Source organism: Pan troglodytes, chromosome 1 (genome assembly GCF_028858775.2).
Source record: "Pan troglodytes isolate AG18354 chromosome 1, NHGRI_mPanTro3-v2.0_pri, whole genome shotgun sequence".
In the NCBI taxonomy this organism is placed as follows: Eukaryota; Metazoa; Chordata; class Mammalia; order Primates; family Hominidae; genus Pan; species Pan troglodytes.
In genome coordinates this window covers 136,309,384-136,333,331 of record NC_072398.2, presented here as the reverse complement: position 1 = coordinate 136,333,331, position 23,948 = coordinate 136,309,384, and the positions used below count along the sequence as shown (strand labels likewise).

At 44.8% G+C, this 23,948-nt stretch overlaps 1 protein-coding gene across 11 annotated transcripts in view; it reads left to right on the top strand.

Moving 5' to 3' along the window:
- The window catches only part of SLC44A3 (solute carrier family 44 member 3), a 74,766-nt gene that overhangs the window by 22,331 nt on the left and 28,487 nt on the right, over positions 1-23,948 (top strand). For all 11 annotated transcript variants that reach the window (XM_009425750.2, XM_016922822.2, XM_524772.7 and 8 more), the window contains 3 exons: positions 2,634-2,820; positions 14,703-14,868; positions 22,102-22,258. In XM_009425750.2, coding sequence (XP_009424025.1) covers positions 2,634-2,820; positions 14,703-14,868; positions 22,102-22,258 — 510 coding nt within the window. The remainder of the gene's footprint in view (positions 1-2,633; positions 2,821-14,702; positions 14,869-22,101; positions 22,259-23,948) is intronic.

The window sequence follows — 23,948 nt, the reverse complement described above, 5'->3', positions numbered from 1 at the left end:
GTGGTTGGCAACCAAATGTCATTCAGGACCCTCTCCAGGGGCTGTTAGGAAGGCTCAAATCACAAGGCCCTGGGGCAGACCCCACACTGGCTTCAGGTCACCCAGAGTCATCGTTGCTGGTGTGTTGGTTACTGACTGTTCTGTGGAGCAGCTGCAGCCAGGGGTTTCCACAAGCCCATTGAATCTTGCAGCAAATGCAGATTCTCACACCAACAAAATTCTCTCATACGAAATCCTTCTATTCTCATATTTGGTAGTTTTCACATTTTCTCCTTTCCACGGTGAGGTTTTGGGTTTGTGATCTTCACATAAAATGTGCCAGGGAATAAGGGTACAATAAAGTAAAGCACCTGGTTGCTCTCGCCTCAGGCAGGGACCAGACCAGACACTCAACAGAGTCTGCAGAGGAGTCTGGGGATGAAAGGGCTTCCCCATTCCCCAGGCTGGGCATAGGGGAAGAGGAGCAGGGCTGGGGGCTGGGGAGGGTCCAGTTCCTCCATCTACCCTCCACAGGGCTCCCTTTTTGTTTGTACACTGCACCATTTATGCCACCCAGATTTCAGGGCCGGGGCAAGGTTAGGGAGAGGGGAGGCCATGTGAGCAGAGAGGCTGTTCTCACCTGGGTCCATGAGTTCTGCACAGGGTCTACTCTAGAAGGCAGAATTGAGTCCCAGCTCACCTCCCGTTCATTTGTTGTGAGTTCTTACCAATTCCCGGTTGCTAGATGAGCTAGTTCACTCATCCTCAGAAAAGCCCAGATGGAAGTTCCTCCTCAGCCTTTACAACTGAAGGGTCTCCTCTGGGTGTCTTGCGGGGCCTCTCCTGACACCTCTCCCTGCATGGTCAGGAGGCTGTGCTCCCAGATCCTGGAGCAGCTTCTGCAGTTTATCCACTGTCATCTGACTGTCTTTCCTCCACTTGACTGTTGACGGCAGAAACGCTCCAGCACAGCTGGAAGAGAAAGAGCATCTCAGGCCAAGGGCACAGCATGCATGAGGTCACATGGGCAGGGGTGTGACTTGCAGGAAGTTCCCTTGATGGAAGCCTGAGATGCAGGTGCAGGGAGGGTCATGTCACAAAGGTCCTGATCTGCAATGATGATAGGTTTGATCTTTCTCCAGAGGCACTGGGGTGCCGTAGATGGATTTTGAGCCGAGAAACACCATCTTTGTGTTTGCGCTTTACAAAGGCCCCTTAGCTGTGGAGTGGAGGAGGGATTGAGGTGGGGCGGGGTGGGGGGGGTGGTCAGGGAGGTTAAATGCAGAAAGCTAATGAGGTTATTGGGGTCTAGGAGAAAGAGGCTGAGACTTGAGCTGTGGCATCAGCGGTGGAAACAGAGAGGAAAGGAAGGCATGAGAGATATTGAGGAAACTGAACCAGAGGTGATTGAGACTGTACTGGGCACTTTGCCAGTCCTTGACCATAAGAATGGCCCTGCTCTCTAGGAGCCTAATCTAATGGGAAATTCAGACGAGAAAACATTTATAGAATATATTAAAGAGTACAATAGGGTAAGTGTGGAATAAAATGGGAGCACACAAGAGGGGAACCTAACTTACTCTTGGAAAGTCCAGAAAAATTAGGGCCACTGGAGGTAAAGAATACAGGGGGAAGAGGAGGTTCTAGTATGAAGATAATGAATTTGATTCAGGATAAATTGAGTTTGACGTACTGTAGGACATCCACGGCCTTGTCAATAACTGATGTGCTTATTCTTCCAGCACCTAGAGGAAAGTGAGGCTGGAGGTTTTTATTTGGAGGTTGTCAGCATCTAGGAAGGATGCTGAAAGCACAGAGGAATAGGAGATACCCCCAGAAGATCTCAAGAAGCAGCAATTAAAGAAGTAGGAGAGCTAAAAGAAAGATCATGGAAGCCAAGGGAGGAAAATGTTTCAAGAAAAGAGGAGTGGACAAGGGATCTAATGCTATGCTGAAGTCAAGCAAGACCTGGAATGTTTCCATGGCATTTAACATTCAGGAGGTCACATGAAGTGACTTCAGAGAGAGCCGTTTCAAAAGAGTGTTGGGGTCTGGATGTTTGTGGGTGGTTGAAGAATGAGTTGGGGTATGGAAATACAGATGATGGGTGTAGACAAGCCAAGAAGCTCGGCCATGAAAACAGTAAGAGACGGCAGTGGCTGGATGGGGATGGAGGGGTGCAGAATGGTTTGTTTCATTAATATGAGATTTGTAAATGTTTATATGCAGGGAGGGAAAGCTAGAAGAAGGCACAGAAGGTGGCTTTGAGTCTTTTTGCCTCATACTCATATTCCCTTGACTTTTGCAATATCTTGGGTTCTGTGGGATGTGGAGGGGAGGATATAAGACAGTTCCTTGACATTAGAAGACCTTATTCTCATTTTATCTTTTTCACTGACCAGACTACAAGGCCCTTTATGGAGGGACTGTGTCTTGTTCGCTATTATATCTATTAAGATCTATTCCAGGGACCAGCACTTACTAGATGCTCAGTTAGTGTTTGCGAATGCATCTGTAAAATTATAACAAAGTAGTGAGTAACTATCTTAAAAGAGCTGTTTGCTGAGATGTCATAATAATAGTAGGGCTTGCTTTAAGCTCTACCCAGTTCTCCATTATTTGGAAGTAATTTACTCAAATCCCTTTCTCACCAGGCAGTGCTGCTCGTCTTGATTTTTGTTCTCAGAAAGAGAATAAAATTGACAGTTGAGCTTTTCCAAATCACAAATAAAGCCATCAGCAGTGCTCCCTTCCTGCTGTTCCAGCCACTGTGGACATTTGCCATCCTCATTTTCTTCTGGGTCCTCTGGGTGGCTGTGCTGCTGAGCCTGGGAACTGCAGGTAAGGGACAGTGGGTGTGGGTTCCATCACCTTGGAGTCATACACAGAAGACCATTTTGGAACCACTGGCCTGTTTCTGTAGGCACCTAACCCCTCATTGAGCCAGAGGTGTCTGATAACAGCAGCGTTGGTGCTTGGGGCTCTGTCATGGGGAAAAGTGGGAAGTTCTTTTACCTCTTTTGTATTGGTTTTAAAGAACCTGGGTTTGTGTTTCATGAGAGAATAAATTCAGTAAGGACTGAAAGCTCTAGGAAAAACTACAATATGAACAAAGGCCAACAGCAAGAATATTACCAGATGTCTCCAGGTATAAGTTTTATCCAAGGTAATTTGCCAACCCCTATCAAATCAGTAGGTGATAAAGAAGAACCCAGGAAAGACTCTATTAAAAATATATTATGCAGCCGGGTGCTGTGGCTCATGCCTGTAATCCCAGCACTTTGGTAGGCCAAGGCAGGTAGACCACGAGGTCAGGAGTTTGAGACCAGCCTGACCAACATGGTGAAACCCCGTCTGTACTAAAAATACAAAAATTAGCTGGGCGTGGTGGCATGCACCTGTAATCCCAGCTGCTGGGGAGGCTGAGGCAGGATAATTGCTTGAACCTGGGAGGTGGAGGTTGCAGTGAGCCGAGATTGCACCACTGCACTCCAGCCTGGGTGACAGAGGAAGACTCTGTCTCAAAAAAAAAAAAAAAAAAAAAGTGTTATGCCCAGCAGAGCCAGTGTACATTTAAAGCAAACTCATAGTTCACATGCCTTGGTCCTGAAAAGACAAGATTCTCTCCTCCATCCTTTTTTCATATCCACACAGTGGTTCTTCACCAGGGCTATTCCTCAGAATCAGCTTTGGTGCTTTATTAAAATACAGTTATCTGGGCACCAGCCTCAGAGATTCTGATTCACGTGGTTTGGGGTGGGACCTAGTATATGTTCTTGTAAAGCTCCATAACAGGGCAAGCATATTCTAAAGCAGCACTATTCAGAGTGCAGTCTGAAGCCAGATAAGGAGCTTAGCTAGAATGGACGTCATTCCATTGCTTCCTTCATTGAGAAAGTTTTGCTATGGAAGAAACCGTCAGCTGAGAAACAATGTGCTTAGTGATGCAGTTGATCTACATTCTGGCACAAGCTTTTTATCTTACTAACAATGTGAGGTCAGACAGCTTTTCTGTGGACCACACTTTGAGTGGCACTGTCTAGATCTTTTCTAACTCCTCTGTTTGATTTTCTTAAGGCCCAAATTCAGTACACATGGATGCAAGTACAAAAGAGTAAGTGGCTTCCTGATACTGTCACCAGACAGATAAGGACCACAGCTGATGTCAAATCAGCAAGGCTGATGCAGTTCCTTAACGTTTTCTCAAGTTTATCTTGTCCCTTACTGGCTCCAGTCATATAAGTAAGAACAGCTGCCATGTAATAGATTCTTAGTAAACTCAGTCCCCTTCCTTCTCCTCTGGAGCTAACTGAGGCCACAGTGCCAAGATCGTCAGCAGGCTGCCTGGAAGGCATGGCCCTTGGAGGCCTATGTTTCCACCTTCAGAGGTGCATAGGGGCAGTCTTCTACTGGGGGCTCCCTGGAAGCTCGCTGAAGGCCTGCAGTGAACTTCTGATAATTACCCAGGGAGGAACATTGGTCAAAGGGGTATAATCCATCAGAATGAGGTTTGTCTGGAAGTGAAAGAAAACTCAAAACAACAGTGGCTAAAGTAGGATGTAAGGTAATTTCTCTGTCACACAGATGAAGTCCACACGGAGAGGATCCATGCCAGCCTAGTTCTCTAGCGCTCAAGGACTCAGGCACCCGCTTTCTTCTTCTGCAGCCTCTGTCCTTGCTTCCACCTCATAGTGAAAGGCTGCTCAGGCTCCCACTGCCATGTCTTATTCCGACCTTGAGGAGGGTGGCAGGGAGGAAAGCGAGCATGCCCCTCCCAGAAGTCACAGGTGGCGCTTCCACCCACACCTCATCAGCCAGGTCCCAGTTACATAGCAGCGCTTATCTGCAAGGGACACCAGGAAATGTAGTTTCATTTTGGGCAGGCACGCACCAATCAGAGGTTCTATAACCGAGAAAAGAGGGGAGAATAGATATCGTGAGACAGGTGAAGTCTCAGCATTGGATGGCCTTCCTCTAGCGAGCTTGAAGTGGGCTCAGCCCTGGTCAGAAGGGAGGGCAGTGGCCCCAGTGCATGAAGGGAAACAAGCCTTTGTTGAAAATGTCCTAGATTCTAATCTCTGTACTGGATGCTTTCTTATGTTCTGTCCCCCAGGCATCACAGTCCCCGTGTGATGTGGGTATTGCTATGTTCAAGTTACAGGCAGGAAAATTGAGGTTCTGAGGAAGTCATGTGCCGGAGGTCATACAGCTGGGAGGCATGACGTGCTGTGACTCTAGAGCTTTGGAATGGAGCCTGTGCTCTTTCCACTACCTTACACCTCCCTTGCATCTGGGATCCAAAGCTAGGAAATAAAAATAGGCCTCTTTAGGCCAGGCGCGGTGGCTCACGCCTGTAATCCCAGCACTTTGGGAGGCCGAGGCGGGCGGATCACGAGGTCATGAGATCGACACCATCCTGGCTAACACGGTGAAACCCAGTCTCTACTAAAAATACAAAAAACTTAGCCGGGCGTGGTGGCAGGCGCCTATAGTCCCAGCTACTCGGGAGGCTGAGGCAGGATAATAGCATGAACCCGGGAGGCGGAGGGTGCAGTGAGCTGAGACCGCACCACTGCACTCCAGCCTGGGCGACAGAGTGAGACTCTGTCTCAAAAACAAAAAACAAAAAATTGGCCTCTTCAAGTTTGCTCAGGATGAAGCTGTATCGGGGACCACAGCAGTTGGCTGGTGGATGTGGGCTGTGCCCATAATGTGTCTGGGACTGGAGGTTGACAGCTAGAGCCAGCTGGGGATGAGGTGTGATGGAGGTGGTGGCAGTGGCCCTGGGCAGCAGCACTGTAGGGCTTGAACCCTAGCCTCTAGAGAATCACCAGAGAAACAGTGAGGTCTTAGGAAATATGGCTCAGGACCAGTGAAGGACCCTCCTCTTCCCACCTCCTTAGGTGCAGCCGGCCCAGCCCGGGGGCCCCTTGTTGGCTGTGAATCTGGATAAGGGGAACTGTGTCTATGGCTAGACCCCATGATGTTTTGGAGCAGGGATGGTTTTAATTTAATTCAGAAGCATTTGCTGGGCACTGTGGGGATGAGGCGCTGAGCACGGCACTAGGGAGAGGTAGGGAACAGGATTGAGGTTGACTCTCTGCCCTCAGTACTTACAGTCAAGCAGGATGGTCCAACAATGAAACATGTGATCGCAGCGAAGGTTGATGGATGTGATGATCAGAGAAATCTGGGGAGCTATGGGAACACCAGAACAAGGCTGTAACCCACGCTGTGAGTCAGGGAGGGCTTCTTAGAGGGCAGGCTGGAAATTGCCAGGTCAGAAAATACAGAAAGAGGCAAAGGGGGATGCAGCAGGGGTCAAGACAGCACAAGGAGAGGACCTGGCCACAGAGGTCAAGGGAAGAGCCCAGGCCAGTGAAGTCAGAAAGGAACAAGCCCCAAGGCTGACTTGGGCATGAACTGCCAGCCTGTGCCCCTTAACTGCCAGGCTGTGCCCCTGCCTAGGCCTAGGTTGGGCCCAGGGCTTAGTAGCCTCCACTGCAGAGAGACCTGGAGGTTATTCTTCAGGGCTGAAGGTAGCGTGTCATTCTGCAGCCACCTCTCAGGATCACACAGTGAAGTGTGACAATTCACTGTCAGTGCAAGCAGCAAACAGCGAGAACAGTAGAGGGGCCGGAAAGGAAACTGGGTGCCCCGGACCTATGGGAGGCATCTATGAGCAGGTCGATTTTAGGCTTTTCAGGAGAGAAGGTGCTACGCAGAGCCACCACCCGCGCTCCCCACCCCGCTGGGGTCAGGCATCATAGAAACCAAATCACCCGTCCCCTCCTTCCACCTGCCTGTGGCCAACCCAGGTGCACAGGGTCCCCTTTGTTCTCAGAGGCCTTTTCACCAGTGCCAGAGAGCCTGGCTCTGCGGCTCGGCAGATCAGCAGCAGCATCACTTTTTGTTCTTCAGAAGATGCCCCAGCTAACACTTGAGAGGGACTCTGAGCTGCTTTTACCTCTTATGAAGAGGCGCCAGGTGATCGGGTGGTGAGCCCGCTGCACAGTGCCCGATTGTCTCATTCCACGTCCCACAGGCAGCTTCAGTGGGGACAGACACACTCTTCAGTTAGCGCCCAGTTTTGTGTGTGGGCGTCCTCAGTACATAAATTGTTGTTTGTTTGTTTTTGTGTTTTGTTTTTTGTTGGTTTTTGTTTGTTTGTTTTTCTTGAGACAGGGCCTCAATCTGTTGCTCAGGCTCAAGTGTAGCATCAACCTCCCGGGCTCAAGCGATCCTCCCACCTCAGCCTCCCCAGTAGCTGGGGCTGCACGTGCCACTATGCCTAGCTAATTTTTGTATTTTTTTGTAGAGACAGGATTTTGCCGTGTTGCCCAGGTTGGTCTAGAAATCCTGGGCTCAAGCAATCCACCTGCTATGACCTCCCAAGATTTTGGGATTATAGGCGTGAGCCACCCAAATAGTTGTGTCAGATGGTTGAATGAATACTATTTTTTACTGCATTAAAAAAAATAGGAGTGAACTTGAGTTGATCATTTTTGCCCAGATGTGCTATTTTTCTAATGACTGTTAATCATTCTTTTGACTAGTTGACAAATTCTGACTTGTTTGGGGATTTTTTTTCAGCAGGTCATATCAAGCCCCCATCTTGCACCACCCAACAATGACATTTAGTAGTCCATTGGGATTTGTCTGGTACCAGCAATAAGACAGTAATTACTAAAATCCAATAGGAAAAAGTGAAAACTGTGGTAACCTTGGTAATCTGGTAGGTTGGAAAGAGCTCAGATGACCTGGTCACCTCCAGTGGTCATTAAGGTGGTCTGGAAGCTCCAGAGTCTGTACAATAGAAGAGAACCATATTGGATTTTGGCAGGGAGTGGGCTTCCCGCAAGGTCTGTGCTGCAGTTAGAAGATTTAATCACAGGACTGCACACAGCATACACCGTGTACTTGGGATACACAAAGGGGTGAGCTTGGAAAGGAGGCAGCAGGGTCAGACAGAGAGTTTTCCATAGGTTTCCCATCAAATGACCTGGAACCCAGGCTGGCTCTGCCTCTGCTTCCTTTTTGCCATTTTTGCAATGGAAAACTGATGTAAGGTTGCCTCACAAGGATGTTAGGAGGCTGAGATGAGACAAGAGCTTTGCTTTGCAAATAAGGGACCATATGTATTTTTTATGTTAGGAATTAATGTTGACCAAGGAACATCTAGTACCTTCAACTCTGTAGTTTATTCTTTGCTTTCTCTGGCACATTCAATAACACGATTTAGAAGAAAATTGTCTTTTTTTTAAGTTCTCAGAGATCTAGAAGATAATTGAAGTTATTTTGCAAAAGCCTGCTAGTGGCCCAGTCTTGTTCTAGGAAAAGAGTAAAGGGAGGTTGCACGGGAGAGAGTTGAAACAGCTCCTGCATTTCAGAAGTTCCTGGTCCGTTTGGGAAGGTGCAAAGGAAAGCAGTCTCCATGCACATCCCCATACCTTTGCTCCTGCTGGGATCTTCCTCTAGAATCCCCTCCCCTGCCCAACTCTCACCCCAACTCTCCCCCTAAACTGCTTCCCCAAACTAGTCATTCTTCAAGATTGGTTTGAGTATTATTATTCTTGGAAAATCACCTATAAATTTCTCAGCCATACTTAGATATTTCTCCTCCATTTTTTTCCTTGCATATTTTATATTCTTCATTCTTTCAACAACTATTTATCTCATGCCTGCCCTGTCAGCCCTGGAGTCACACTACATGCCCTGGGTACTTGAGATACAGCAGTGAACAAGACAGCAGTTCTGCTCTCCAGGCCTGACATTCTACTGGGTGGGCATAGAGGCAGTGAATAAGGAAATATGCATCCCTTAGTGATAAATGCTATGAACAATAAAGCAAGATGTATTGTCATCCCACAAGAGGAAGAACACGTGAGGGCCAGGACCATGCCTTTTTCTTTCTGTGTCTCTTAGCTCAGTTCCCTACCTGAATGGATTCAGTTAGGGGTGCTGACCCAGGGAATAACATCACATCAGTGTCATGGTTGTGAAACGAGATGGATACATGAAGAACTCATATATTGCAGGCTGCCTGTCAATGAGATTTTCCTCTCTTTTTTCCTAATCCTCATGCTGCCAGAGCCGAAGCTGAAGCCAGTGGGAGACACAGGCAGGATGAATGTCAGTAGGCTGGGGCTGGCAGGACTCTCGGGCCAGTTTGCTGGACAAGACCAAGTGCACAGAATGTGCTAGAAAGTAGAAACCCTCCAAATTAGGCCTGCTTCCCTTGGGGAATTATCCTGACCAGCTGGACTGCCTTCCATAAGGAACTGCCATCTATAACAATCATTATATCACCTTAGTCTTTTGAAATGCTTTAAAGCTTGCTAATAATATCCAGACTTACAGCTAACTGCACTATGAATATCTTTCAGATTATTTTGATGCTCTCAAGGAAGATCTCTAGAAAATTGTCTCCAAATCTCTTTAATAGAATATATTACTTGAGGAAGATATATCCATTCATTCATTCAATCAACAAATATTTATTGAATATTTACTGTGTGTCAGACCCTATTAAAAATGCTGGAGATACAGCTTTTCTTCCAATTTGGAGGGTAGAAGGAGACAGGCTTTAAATAAAGTAAGTCAGTCAATGTTATAGTACTTTAAAAGTTGATAAGTGGCATGGAGAAAAATTAAGCAGAAAGGACAAATAGGAAATGCATGAGGGGGCAGGGTGTCATTTTAAATTTGACGATCAGGGGTGCCTCACTGAGAAGGTGATGATGCAGAAAGATTTGAAGTAGGTGAGTGCAGAGCCATAAGACCATCTAAAGCAAGGGGAAACATCCCAGGCACAGAGGCTGGCAAGAGGCTGGAGTTCTAGGGCACAGCAAGGGAAGCCTATTCAGCGAGAGTGGAGTGGGCGAGGGAGAGCTTGGTTCAGAGGGGAGTCAGGGTGCACACAGTCAGATCCTGGGGCCTTTCTGGCCTTTGTAGGAACTTTGGCTTCTAACCTGAATTGGGAAGAAGTCTTTACAGGATTTTAAGCAGAATAAAATCTTGACCTGACTACATTTTAATAGCAGTGATTCAGTAAGAAGAGGATGGTGGCTTGGAATAGGTCATAATGGTGGAAGTGGCGTGACATATTGGATTCTGCATCTATTTTGAAGGTAGAGCAAATTGGATTTTCTGGTTACATGAAAGAAAGGGGAGTTGGAGAAGACTCTGAGGGATTTTGGCCTGAGCAACTGGAAGATAACTTTGCCATAAACTGATATATGGGGCAAGAATTTGAGTATAGCATTTTAGGGGTAGATCAGAAATTAATTTTTAGTTGCTTTAATTGAAATGTCTTTTAGACCACCAGATGGAGATGTCAAGTAGGCAGTTAGCTATCTGAGTCTGAAGTTAGTGGAGGAGGTCCTGGCTGGGATTCACATTTAGGAACTTGGGAACATATTAATAGTATTTAAAACCATGAGATTAGAATGAATGTAGATAGAGAAGGGAAGAAATCCAAGGACTGTGCTTTGAGGCACTTCAGGATGCCCGGGAGATGAGGGAGAACAAACAGAGAAGACTGAAAGGGAGTGACCAGTGGGTCGAAGGAGAAAGGGTGGAGTGTGGGGCCCTGGAATGCAGGTGAAGGGTTTCACAGAGATGTGCGTGGTCCAGTGTGGCAAGTGCTGCCGCTAAAGGAAGAACTGAGGATTGACCACTGAATGATCATGATTGGAGTAGGTGAAGAGAAAGTGGGAGGAAAAGAATTGGAAAGAGTAAGTATAGACAATCTTGAGGAATTTCACTGTTAAAAGGAACAGAAATGGAGAGGAAGCTGGAAGAGGAAAGAGTCCACAGTAGATTTTTCTTAAAGATGGGAGATAGTTGCAAATGATTCAATAGAGAGAAAGATTTTGATGAAGAGGGTGAAAATTATTGAAGAGTTATGTTCACACAGGTTAGAAAGAATGGGATCTGGTGAAGTGTGGCCGTAGGATCATGGGCCGTTTATTAATATCATGTTCTGGGAGAGGACTCAGATTATGGACCTGTGTTGATAGCGGGTTAGGTGTGAGGTGGTCAGCACTAGCAGAGGTTTTCTGATTGCATCAGTTTTCTCAGTGAAACAGGAGGTAAGATCATTGGCTGAGAGTGAGGATGGGAAGGAAGCTCTTGAAGGTTGAAGGGGGAATTTATAAAACAATTGGGCAGAAGAAGGGGAAACGAATGGACCAATATGGGAGCATGTAAGTTTCTGATAGTAACTCAGATGGTATCCTCTCTCTGATGTTTTTTTTTTTGCCTCATTTATTGTTCCCCCTAATAGCTGAGGTCCAGCATAATACCAGCATGGAGTAGATGCTCAATAAATGTGTAAGTTAATTTCAGAATTGGAATTCTATCTACCTATATCTCATTTATAGCTAACCCTGTGTGGCACTCACTGTAGGTGACCCTATTGCACTTACTATTCTAAGAGCCTTACCTGTTTATTATACTTAACTCATAACAGCTATGTGTATTGCACTAAAAGCCACAAGACAGGACGAGATCACCAAGGGTATGAGAAGTAGGTATTACTATTCTCCGATTTCAAGTGATGAAGCAGATTTCAAAAAAAGTCCCACTATTTGCAGGAGGTTGCTTAGGGGACAGTGCAGAAATGTGACTCTCAGCCTGTGTGACTCTCAAGCCCAAGCCAGTAATCACTGTCCCAAGTTCATCTTGCCTACTCTCTTCTTCACCATCAGAGAGCTGTGGCCCACATTGCTTGTCACACATTTCAAAGCTGAGCCTGGAACCAAGCCTTCTCACAATTCAGTGCTCTTCCCACCACCATCCCCTGAGATCTGTCATATCTTGGGATCTACCCATAGTCTACCTTCCATTAACACCCATTAGCTACCCATGATAGTAGCTGTAGTGCCTGGTCCATAGAGACAAAGCAACTGTCATGTGATGAGGGGATCTTGCCTGCATTGACACAGCCATCCAGGAGAGGGCAGTCATGTGTGCCTAAGCACGTCTACCCCACCCACAGGCTCTGCAACCGCAGACTCCGAGCTAGATCCAACTTGTTTCCCGGCTTTCGCCCTGAAGCCAGAGCGCCCCTGAACGTTTGTCTAAAGCAATGGTTCTCAAGCCCCCCCCGCCCCGCCCCGGTGACTTTTTGCCCCTGATATGGCATTTGTCAATGTGTGGACACATTTTTGGGTTGTCGTGGCTGTGGGAGGGGAGGGAGAGCTTCCTGGCATCTGTGTAGAGAGGCGAGGCTTGTTGCTAACACCCTTCAGTGCGCAGGACAGCCCCAGTCCCAGCGAAGATCTGGTCCACAATGTCGGTGAGAAACCCTGCCCTAAAGGAAAGTCCTAAACAGCCCCAGGAACAAATAGAAGATGGCTTTGATAAGGATGTTCAGAAACAATAGTGATCACTCAAAAATAACTTGCAGGTTCTGCTTCTTTGGGGAGTGCCAAATGCCATTCTTTGGGGGAATGCCAAATAATGTCTAAGCGGATCTTGACTCATCACTTCAGCTGCTCCCACCGCTGACTGTGCCAGGTTGGGAGGTGTGCGCATATGTGCACTTGACAGCACAGGGCAGCTGAGAGGAGAGTCTGGCCCCCATTAGCGTCCAGGTCCTGTAGGACATACTTACCTTTGTCTGTCTGAAGAAATCATCCTTCCTGTTCTGTGGAAATGTTCTCCGCCCGCAAACTATTCGTGATATTGTAAACCTAGTTTTGCAAAAGCATAATCTGTCGCTGATACTGCTGGGCCTTGTAGGAGGAGCAGGTACTTCTTCCCTGGCTCAGAGCACTTCTCATATTCCAGAGTGGTTCTCAGAGTCCACTGACCTCATCTACCTAACAGCCATTCTGTTTGGGAGGGGCCACCTCCTCTGGAATTGGGAATGTTTCCTGAAGCATGCCCTGAATCACCCCATCTTAGAAAAGCATAGGCATTTATCCATGCCTTACCCAAAACAGAGATTGCCTCCAAGCCAAAGTGAGCCCAGCATTCATAAAACATTAACCTCTCTATAAATCAAGCTGCTCCACTGTTTCTTACAATGTAATTCTTTTTCAGCAGAACATAGAGCTTGGGAATTAAGATCAGCCTTAGTCAGTGGAATCAGTTTTTGTTCTACAGCACGGATATCCTCCCCTTTCCTTCACACAGACCCTACTGTGAATATCTAAGGACCCCTGAATGACGAACCTAAAGTCAATTTATAGCTATGACAGGAAATATGAAACAATCTCTAAATGTTCTTCGAGCTATAGGTTTCACCAAAGACCAGAGCACGCATCTTCTTCCCAGTAGTAGTTGTTTTAAAATCCATAGTGGGAAAAGATCTAGAAATCATATGCAGCCACAAAGCTGGGATTTGGATTTACCAGTGAATTTACCAGTGGATTTACCAGCAGAGTAAATTTGGATTTACCAGTGGATTTACCAGCAGAGCTAATTCAAGGACTTCTTTAGAGGAGAGAAAAGAAAGCAGGGTATAGCCACATGAATGGCAAAAAGTTGTTACGGTGACCTTGCTGGCCTCAGTTGAAAGTAGTACTGTGCTCCTGAAATTTAATGATAGTAATAAACCATTATCACTTATGGTGCGATATGTCTATGGGTTAGGCACTATACCAAGTACTTTCTAAGTACTCTCACTCCGTGCTCAAAATACCACCAGAAAATAGGTATTCTAGATAAGGAATCTAAAACTCCTCCAGGTATTCCAGATAAGGAATCTAAAACTCCAGGAAGCCAAATAACTTGTCCAGGGTTACCCACAAAGGGGTAAAGCTGGGATCTGAACCTGGGAAGGTTAACACTGAGGCCCAGTAGATATTTTAAATGTGCTAAGAGAGTTCGGTCTTGAAATGAAATCTGAAATAGATCCTTTTGAGATAACAAAGACCCTTGTCTCTTTTATAAAGTTTAAATTTTTGGTGAAGTAGGATCCTATAATGTGATACTAAAAGCTTTGTGTGGTTTCATCAACGTGCTGAGTTTGGTTTGCATCACAAAGTCATGTGGTAGGAAAACTATGGATTTTTGGAGTCCCATGTGTTTAGGTTTATATTCTTCTTCTACTAATTTTGAGCTCTGAGACTTTACAAAAGTTAGTTGCCTCTTCTTCTTCTTTCTTTTTTTTTTTTTTTTTTTTTGGAGACTGGAATCTTGCTGTGTCACACAGGCTGGAGTGCAGTGGCGTGATCTCGGCTCACTCCTACCCTCGCCTCCCAGGTTCAAGAGATTCTCCTGTCTCAGCCTTCCGAATAGCTGGAACTACAGGTGCCTGCGACCATGCTTGGCTAATTTTTGTATTTTTAGTAGAGGTGGACTTTCACCATGTTGATCAGGCTGGTCTTGAACTCCTGACCTCAGGTGATCCGCCCATCTCAGCCTCCAAAATTGCTGGGATTACAGGCATGAGCCACCACACCCAGCCTACTTGCCTCTTCTAAAGGCAAGTTTTCACATCCACAAAGTGGGATGAGTATTATAGCATATGTCAGGTGTCTTGGAAATTGCCTACCAATGGTCACTGTAATTATCACCGTTGGTGTTATTTAGAAGTTAAATGTGTGTTTTTGATTTCGATTTTTGTATATTTTAAATTATGGTGAGTACTTGATTTTGGCATTTGTTTTATGTAATGCCAAAGGCCAAGCATAAAGAAACATGGCTTGTTGAACCGTGGTTCATGCTTAGGAAAACATTGGTGTAAAGCATGTTTGTGTTTGAAACCTTAGGAGCTGCCCAGGTTATGGAAGGCGGCCAAGTGGAATATAAGCCCCTTTCGGGCATTCGGTACATGTGGTCGTACCATTTAATTGGCCTCATCTGGACTAGTGAATTCATCCTTGCGTGCCAGCAAATGACTATAGCTGGGGCAGTGGTTACTTGTTATTTCAACAGGTAGGTCCAGTGTTTTTTTTCTATTGGTTTGTCTATGTGGTTTATCTATGTGCTTCATGTTAATATCTCAAAAGATATTTGGGAATGTTGACCTAGCCCCTTAAAAGAAGTTGGCAAGAATAAAAGAGTAAGCTAAAATTTGGGCTGTATTCTCATTTGGTGGTGAGAAGAAATATTACACCCTAAATCTGTCACATTTCCAACCTTTTTACTTTAAGCTAGAAAATTTAGAAAGAAGACAAACAGAGAAGAGATCATATTGCTTAGACTTGAAAGATAAAAAGGGGCTGCTCTGCCTATGGAGTAGCCTTTTTTTTTTTTTTTTTTTTTGAGATGGAGTCTTGCTCTGTCATCCAGGCTGGAGTGCAGTGGCGCGATCTTGGCTCACTGCAAGCTCCGCCTCCTGGGTTCAAGCGATTCTCCTGCCTCAGCCTCTCAAGTAGCTGGGATTAAAGGCATGCGCCATCACACTCGGCTAATTTTTGTATTTTTAGTAGAGACAGGGTTTCACCATGTTGGCCAGGATGGTCTTGATCTCTTGACCTCGTGATCTGCCTGCCTCGGCCTCCCAAAGTGCTGGGATTACAGGTGTGAGCCACAGCACCTGGCTGCCATTCTTTTAATATTAAAAAAAGGAAGGGTCGAACTCCCCTATGAATATCCATCCTAATTGACTTCAGACAAAAAAATTACTGGTCTATTTTGAATATACTTCAGTAAATTCTGTGAGCCTCACTTTGTCCTCTGCAAAATCAGATAACATTTGCTTGGGGAAAAAAATTAATCCTAAAGGAATTGTATGTAATTACAAAATATAATTTATATTATAGTTAAGAACCAGTGAATTAGTTACACACTTCTCTGCTTATATCCCTATCACATCATGAAAGCAATTGAGGACACACACAAACACACACACCCCTGAACGCTTTACCTCTTCTGTGTGTGTGACTCACCCCGGGGCAGTGAGAGCCCTCAGGACAGATGAACCCAGCCAGGGCAATGGCAGGACTGGGCTCAGAAAGAGAAGTTTACTCTTCATAGGGCTGATCCTCTTCCAGCCTCTCAGACCAAATGAGAGATAAACATGAGCTTCATTGGGAGAGACTATCTGCCAGGGGTGATTCCTGCCATTGAGCAGTTTCCTCCTGATGATAAGGAACACTGTCGGGTGTTTGTTTGTTTGTTTGTTTGTTTGTTTGTTGAGACGGAGTCTTGCTCTGTCACCCAGGCTGGAGTGCAGCGGCACGATCTTGGCTCACTGCAACCTCTGCTTCCTGGGTTCAAGTGATTCTCCTGCCTCAGTCTCCCGAGTAGCTGGGACTACAGGCGCCCACCACCACGCCTGGCTAATTTTTGTATTTTTAGCAGAGCTGGGGTTTCACCATGTTGGCCAGGATGGTCTCAATCTCTTGACCTTGTGATCCACCCGCCTAGTCCTCCCAAAGTGCTGGGGATTACAGGATGAGCCACCACACCCGGCCACCACTGTGGGTTTTTAATGTAGTGGTGCAGTTCCGGAGCCTCCATCATTAGAGACTCCAGAGGACTCACAGAGGGGCTGTTGCCCTTGGCATTGAGAAGCTCCAAGCAGCCGGGGGTGGGTTGTGTGTATTGCTTCCTCCCAGGTAGGGGAGCAAAGAGAGTATTCTAACCAAATTTGCCAGCAGGTAATATTTGCCTGACAGTAATTTTGTGTTATCTTAGAATAATAAAATCAAAGCATTTTCAATGAGGACTTCTAATTTGGACTTCCAGTGAAGCATATGCATTTATCTCCTAATCTCTTCCCTTTCTCCAGCCACTCAAAAAATCATGAAAGATTGAAACAGGCACAAACACACCAGGACAGTAAGAAACAGAGAGGCAATGACAGCAGATAAGAAACACCAACCAAATGGTGAGAGCCAAAGAGAGGGAGGTGGAGCGGTGCCCTAAGCCCACTGGAGAAAGCAGAAGCAGCCTGTCCGTGTGTGTTGGCTGCATGAGGAGGACAAATAAGATGCAGCCTGAAGTGAGCCACAGAATCCCAGAGAGGCTCAGGAATTCAAGTATAAAAAGTATTTCCAAAGATTAGCTGAAAGCCTTCCTCAGGAGTAGTTAGACCCCCAAATTCCACACCAGCTGAAGACAGGAAAATTTGTTCTCCAGAGAGAGAAAGCAGAGAGGGCCCAGACTTGGGGTATCAGGTACAGCTGAGGCTGGGGGCAAGTCTCTGTACTGAAAGCAGGGGGAGTAAGTGAAAGCCTAAACACTGAAATGAGGTCCCCCACACACACCAGCACTCCACATTCCACAGTTCAGCTCCCAGAATGTTGGCAGCTCATTTGATATTCCCTAGGAAGAGGTTAGAGGATGCTTTTGTGGAGAAACTGCCTAACCCAAAGTAAAGACCTACAGATAGTGCCATATGGGGTCCCCCAATGAAATGGATTCCCTGACTCCTAGCAAAACAGTGAAGCTCATCAGACAACAAGCAACATGCCTCACACAGAGCTTCCAGGTAATTCTGGAGAGCCTCACTCTTCAATTTGAACTGTTTACCAGTGATTATTAAACATGATGAACACCTCTAAGTGAAAGAAGAGATCAAAATGAACAAATAAAATGAGCTTAGGGAAAACGGAGACAATGCAGGCTGCAAAAGGAAACAACAAAACAAACTATAATATTATCAGAGAGAACAAAGATGTATTGCTAGGATCCCCTCCCACCAACAAAAGAAGGGCATAGTGAGAAAACAAGACTCTTGAGTAATTAAAAGTATGATTACAAAAGTGAACATTTTCTATTGAAGGATTAAAATATAAAGTGGAAGCACTCTTTCAGAAGGTAGAATAAAAAGACAAAGAGACACAAAATAAGAGAGAAAGGATTAAAAGAGGATAAATTTGGGAGACCCACTATCTGACTAATATGAGCCCAGAAATACAGAACAAAGAAAAGAAGAAAGAGAGGAAATTAACAAAGAAAATTTGCCAGGGCTGGAGGACACAAGTAAAAAGAAGGTTCCAGAAGCTTCCCGAGGGAAAAAGGATCACAGGCGAAGGATCAAGGACCCAGAATAGGATCTGACTTTCACCAGCAACTCTGAACCAGAAAAACAGTGAAGGAAGGCTGTAGAAGTCTAGTGAAAGATTATTTCCAACCTAGAATTGTATAGCCAGTCTATACCTAGTATAGAGTTGTATACCTATTCTTACTACCAGTCAAGGGTAAAGAAGAATAAAGTCATGCACAGGCAGTCCCAAGATTTCCCTGCCCTCATCCTTTCTAGCAGGGATGTTCCCCACTGAAACTCATGTGTAAGCCAGAGAGGAAAACATGAGTTTCAGAAAACAGGCTTGAGCAGAGCAGAGCAAGGAATTCCCAGGAGGGTAGCTGCGCAGCAGGCATGGAAAGCATCCAGTCCAAGGTAGACAATGGGCTCCAGGAGAGATGTCACCATGAAAAGAAAATGGAACTGAGGGAATACCAGGTGTGTTCGAACACGTTAAGAAAAGCATTACACATTGGTGAAGCATTGGGTGAGGCCCATGGAAATCCAAGCTAATAAAAAAATGTGAAACAATTAACTTCAGAAAAAAAAGTTGTACAGGAAGGGAATCTAATTGGAATATGCTACTTAGATCAGTTGTGAATATTATTTACAGCACATATTATTTATGTATGAATAACAAACACTAAGCATTAACTAAAAGCTTTGATGTAATTACATTGGAAGAATGGGAACATGAGTGTGAGATTGGGGGAGTTAGGCTATGTAAGAAAATAAAACCAGAATCTTTCATAGTAGAAAAGTCAGTAGACAATATCTGAAGCCAAAAAACCAAGAAATAGCAGTAAGAACATGTAATTTTGAGGTGTGGAAGTGAGTTCTCTAATAACAACTAAAATATTATCTCAGGGAGAGAGAATTATGAATGGGGGAAGAAAACTGCTGTTTTTCCTATTAAGCCTAGCAGTGATTTTTGGCTTTGTAAGACACTTTACATATTACTTTGATTTAAAAAAATTAATTTATAATATAACACACAATGATTTATTTTTAGCACAACTATTGCATTTATTAAAGAGCTCTGCTTCCTTTTTGATTTTCTGCCTAATTTTGAAACCTCAAGGTTTTTCCTAATCTTCAAAGTTCACAATTCTTCGTATCCTTTTCTGGCCTGCACTCAGGGTGAGGATTAAATATAGCCAGGGTGCATTCATCTTTGTCATTCATTTATGCACTACGAGGGCTGAAGAGTTCATACAAATACCATCAGGTACCAGGATATGGGCAATCTGTAGAATTTACTTTTTACAACCATTTGCTTGAAGAAGGATCAACTGAGAGCCATAAAGGTGGTGTTAGGGATGTGATAGGAAGGAGCTAGAACCCTTCAGGGTGGTGAAGGGACACTTGAGGTGTGACTTCATCATCATTTTCAAATATACAAAAGAGGGTTTCCAGCTGCTCTATATCTACGGATGGAGAAGAGGAAATGGATTCATAGCAGAGCCTAAGGAGTTTAGGTAGAGATAGATGAATTTCCTAACCTAGCAAGAGTTACCCAGGCCAGCTAAAGAATCCTCTTCTTTCTAATAAAGACGATTTTCATTTTCTGTAGAATAGGAAAGAAACATACAACCTTCTCAGCCCTCCAAACCCCATCTTGCAGTGATTTTGTTGTAAGAAATATGGGAAGAGACATGGTCTCTACGGGGACCACACAGTCCTTTGCTGGGACCAGCTTTACGTTGGAGGCCGTTTGTCCCATGCAGCCCACACCTAGTCCAGGAGCCTCAGCACAAAATTAATTCTCCATAATGTCAGAAGAGTTTTTAGTGAGCACGAGGCTGGATCTAACTAGAGCTAAAGCTTGTCTCTAGGACCATGATGTGGCTTGCCTGGCTGTATGCACTCTGTTGTCTGATGGGACTAGAAATTACAAAACAGTACTTTGTACCATGACCCAAAGATGTTAGAGGACTTGGATGGATGGGACCATTAAACCCTTTGCCCCACAGCTTGGATTGATGTGGTATTCTGGGCAACTGGCTTCGTTGTTCTGGGAGCCAGCACCATTAGCACTCAAAGCAGCCACACATCCAAAGGAAGGGGGAAGCTGGGCTTCATGGGGCATATGCTAGAGTCGCCTTACCCTCTAACACTGCCCGTGTCTTCCTTATTGCCGCTACCCACAGAATTGGGGTGGATGTGGTCCAGTGGGAAGATCTAGAGAGAGATGAGGAAGGCTGACTGGGGGCCCAGTCCTCCCCAGCCTCCTAATACACTCATCGCTGGGTTGCCCCATATGCTCAACACTGCAATGTTGTCCCCCAGGTCAATTCTTAAAATATGAATAAGTCCAGAGGTAAGTATTATGTTTAGCATCACTGGGTGCGTCAGATCCTCTTCCTGAAGGCAGGTTTGGCTGGTTGTGAGGGAGACAGAGCTGGAGGCACTAGCCCCACACACAGCAGGGGAGAGGTGGTAGGATGACGTTACCTTTGAACATGGAAATGAGTCTGAGACTAGGTGGGGGCCTCAGAGACACACCACTTCATTAGCCTTTTTTTTCTGTAGGGCTGTTTCTAGTTTTGAGGGCAGGTATTGAGTGACTCCTGGCTCCAAGAGCTGGCTTGGGTTGAAAGGGCCCTCTTTTTAAGTTCCGTCTCCCATCACGTGATAACCCAGCTTCTGGAACCTCTGCATCTTCTTCCAGCCAAGCCAGGCAGAGCCTCAAGCCATAACCAGGATGTGTTACAGACTAGGGAAGCTGAGGCAGTGCAGGTACTCCTCTGCCTGAAGTGGTTAACCCCATCACAGTGAAACCTCAGAAGGCTGATGCCTAACCCCAAACTTTAATACCTGGAGGGCTAACCCCAAGGCCCTCATTCACAGAGGCCTATGAATCATGTGTTTCCCTACCAGATGGAAAGCAGGTGTTGTCCTCTTCTCCCTGCCTCCCCTCTTGAGCACCATAATAAGTTCTAAGGCACATAAATCTCCTCAATGGAAAAGTAAACATTCTTCCTTAAAAAAAAAGAAAAATGAGGGAAGGGAAAAAAAAGTGTGTCAGATTTTCCTGGCCTACACTACTCTTCTGGTTTATCAGATCTAAATGAATTCCTATTAGCAATAGCTTCCGTGGTTTTTCCTACTTTAAATAACACTGTGTTGAAACACACATCCTTTTTTTTTTGTGGGACAACTGGGTTGCAGTTTTTCAGCTCCCAATATTACTTTCATGTTCTCTTTTTCTTCCTGGCTGATTTGAGTAACAGCAAAATGCAGCCATTGCCAACTCTTGAAACATTTCTGGCTGCCTTCCTTTTCCTCTCTCAAAACCTAGGCTGCTGTCAAAACCTTAATTCATAGTGACTTATTAGCAACCAGAGCAAGTTGTAGAATAATCCATTATAAAGAAACCAAGCTTCACTTGGAATCTGTGAAGTTGCTTCTCAGAAAGGCCTTATTTTCTAGAACTGGCTTCAGCGGGAATTCAGAGGGTCACCCGTGGGGTGGCATCAGCCCCCACTCCTTTGTTTTATCTTTCAGGTTTAGGGGAGAGTGATGGCTGTACCCATTCTGTTCTTTCTCACTTTTTTTTCCCTGCCTGTGAAACTGACTTGTACACATTCTTGGGAGCTGCGTCATGACAAGTCCTGTAAATGATTCACACTGAAGTGACCTTTAAAGAGCAGAGTAGAAACCAGCAGGATTTGGGGAGCCTAGAGCTGTATAGGAGCCAAGCACCCAGGGCTCTCTGTCCCTTTCCTGTAAGTGGGAGCTCACTGTTACCTCTCTGGCCACTGATCCTGGTCATGTGATTTGGTGATGATTTTTAATCACCAGGTGAATGCTGGCAATATTTATGTATACTCCTGTGTAAGTTAAACCTTGGAGATTGTGCCGCAATTAAAATTCTGAAAGTGAAAATGAGATGAATAGGCACCCTAAAGGGTTGGTGGATGGGCTCTGCATTATAAAGAGGGAAACTTTTTTAACTCATCAATTTTTAAAAATTTTTTCTGTTTTATTTGTAGCATTAAGTGGCACCAAAACGAATTAAATTAATACAAGAAACAATTTAACCGAAGCTACCAAGGAGTATAAAAAGTTTGCCAAATGCTTATTATGTCACAACTTTCTAAGTCGTTAGTACCACAGATGATTGGAACCAGAGAGCTTTTGCTGCTTTATAAAAAGTGTTTTTAAAATGCTATCCTTTTCCCTATTTCCAGAAGTAAAAATGATCCTCCTGATCATCCCATCCTTTCGTCTCTCTCCATTCTCTTCTTCTACCATCAAGGAACCGTTGTGAAAGGGTCATTTTTAATCTCTGTGGTGAGGATTCCGAGAATCATTGTCATGTACATGCAAAACGCACTGAAAGAACAGGTAAGGCTGCCTCCTGATACACAGCACGTTCTGTGTTTGGGTTGCCAGAAACTTAATTACTGGAAAACTACAGCAGGTCCCAGGACAGAAATGTGACCTGTGACAGCGGGCCGTGCAGAAAGCTCCTGCACTCCTCAGCTCCCATCCCCCGCCTCTCCCAGCAAAACTTTTATTTTCCCAGAGTCTGTGTTTTGTTTATGGTTTTGTTTATTGGGTTTTCTCCAACTCGGTGGAGATGGCGTGGGGAGGGAGTAGTTCTGAGTTAGCTGATTTTCCTTCTTATGTAAATGCCAAACAGACGGGATGAACTCTTAAGGTGAAATTTAAACAAGTTTTTTTGTGAACATTTATCATGCCTTTTTAAGTAAAAAAAATACCATAAGATAGGAATAATATTTGTTCATTTCTGTTTTAATGCTAAAATATTGCCTGCCTTTTGTGTTTCCTAGAGACAGTCATGGGAAATTCCTGGTGTGTGTGAGGAAGAAGGAGGGAGAAAAGGAGAGGGTTTGAATGAGAGTGTGTATGTGTGTGTACATGCGTGTGTACACATGCGCTTGAGAGTGAGAAATGGGCAAGCTGACCTACATCTCAGCTCAAAGGACAGAGAACTGTAGGGCTTTTGTGCCTGGGGGATTTCTCCTCCTAGTTTTTATTTCCATGCACATTTGGTTATGAATGCCAGTGGAAACCAGAACACCAGGAAAACAGCTGTTCTCATGGTATTTCTGGCCTGCCAAACAAGAGAAGATTGGACTTTTCCCAACTCTTCTGTTCTCACACAACGTTAATCTCTCCCCCGTCACCACCTTAGAGTTGGTGACTTGGTCAGTTTCACAAACTTACCTGATTCCAACCTTTTGAGTATAGCTATGTGTCCTTAGTAAATTCAGGAAATTTTACCAGTAGGTTTACATTGTATTTTAGAATTGTTTTCATTTACTTTTTAAAAAGATACCTGAATTGTTGATATTTTAAAATCTATAACCAAGATTTAAAGTTAGTTTATCAATTAGAAGCAATTGATTGGATAACACATAAAATTATCTGGCTTCCTTATCTGGAAATGCATGCTAAACAGTTGCCCCTGATTGTAGAATATTTTCTTGTATTTCTATTAATATTTTGCTTGGCCACATTTTGATGACTTGAAGAGGCATTTCCATATCCAGGACAAAACTAGCTACTTTTGGCTCCTGCATTTTGAAATCAATCCTTCAGTCTTAGGAAACTTGCAGGATTTCTTGAAGAACAGGACAGCGTTTTATTTTAAATCTATTTGTGATATGTGTGTGTGCGCATTGGTAATAGATAATCATAAATTAATGAGCAGCCGGGAGCTTGCTCTCCCTCCTAAAGCTAGGCATCTTAAACTCTCTGGGGAAACGGCCTTTCATAAATCTAAAAGAGAAGTCAGTGGAAGGCCCAAGGTCTCTCTGACTGAGGTCTAAAAGGTTATTTATCACTTCCCAGATCCCACAAGGACCAAGGGCCAAAATTGCTTTTAGTGATGTCACTATTGGGAAAATGTGTCCTTTCTTAGGTTAAAAAAAAATTTCTTCCTCAGCAGCCTTACTGCCCCACACTGTGTCTACAATTTAAATGTCTCACACAGCCACTGTGTGATTTTCCCTAGTTAAATAGGCTCATTCACCAACACAGCCAGGCTGAAAAGTGTCCAGATCAAGTT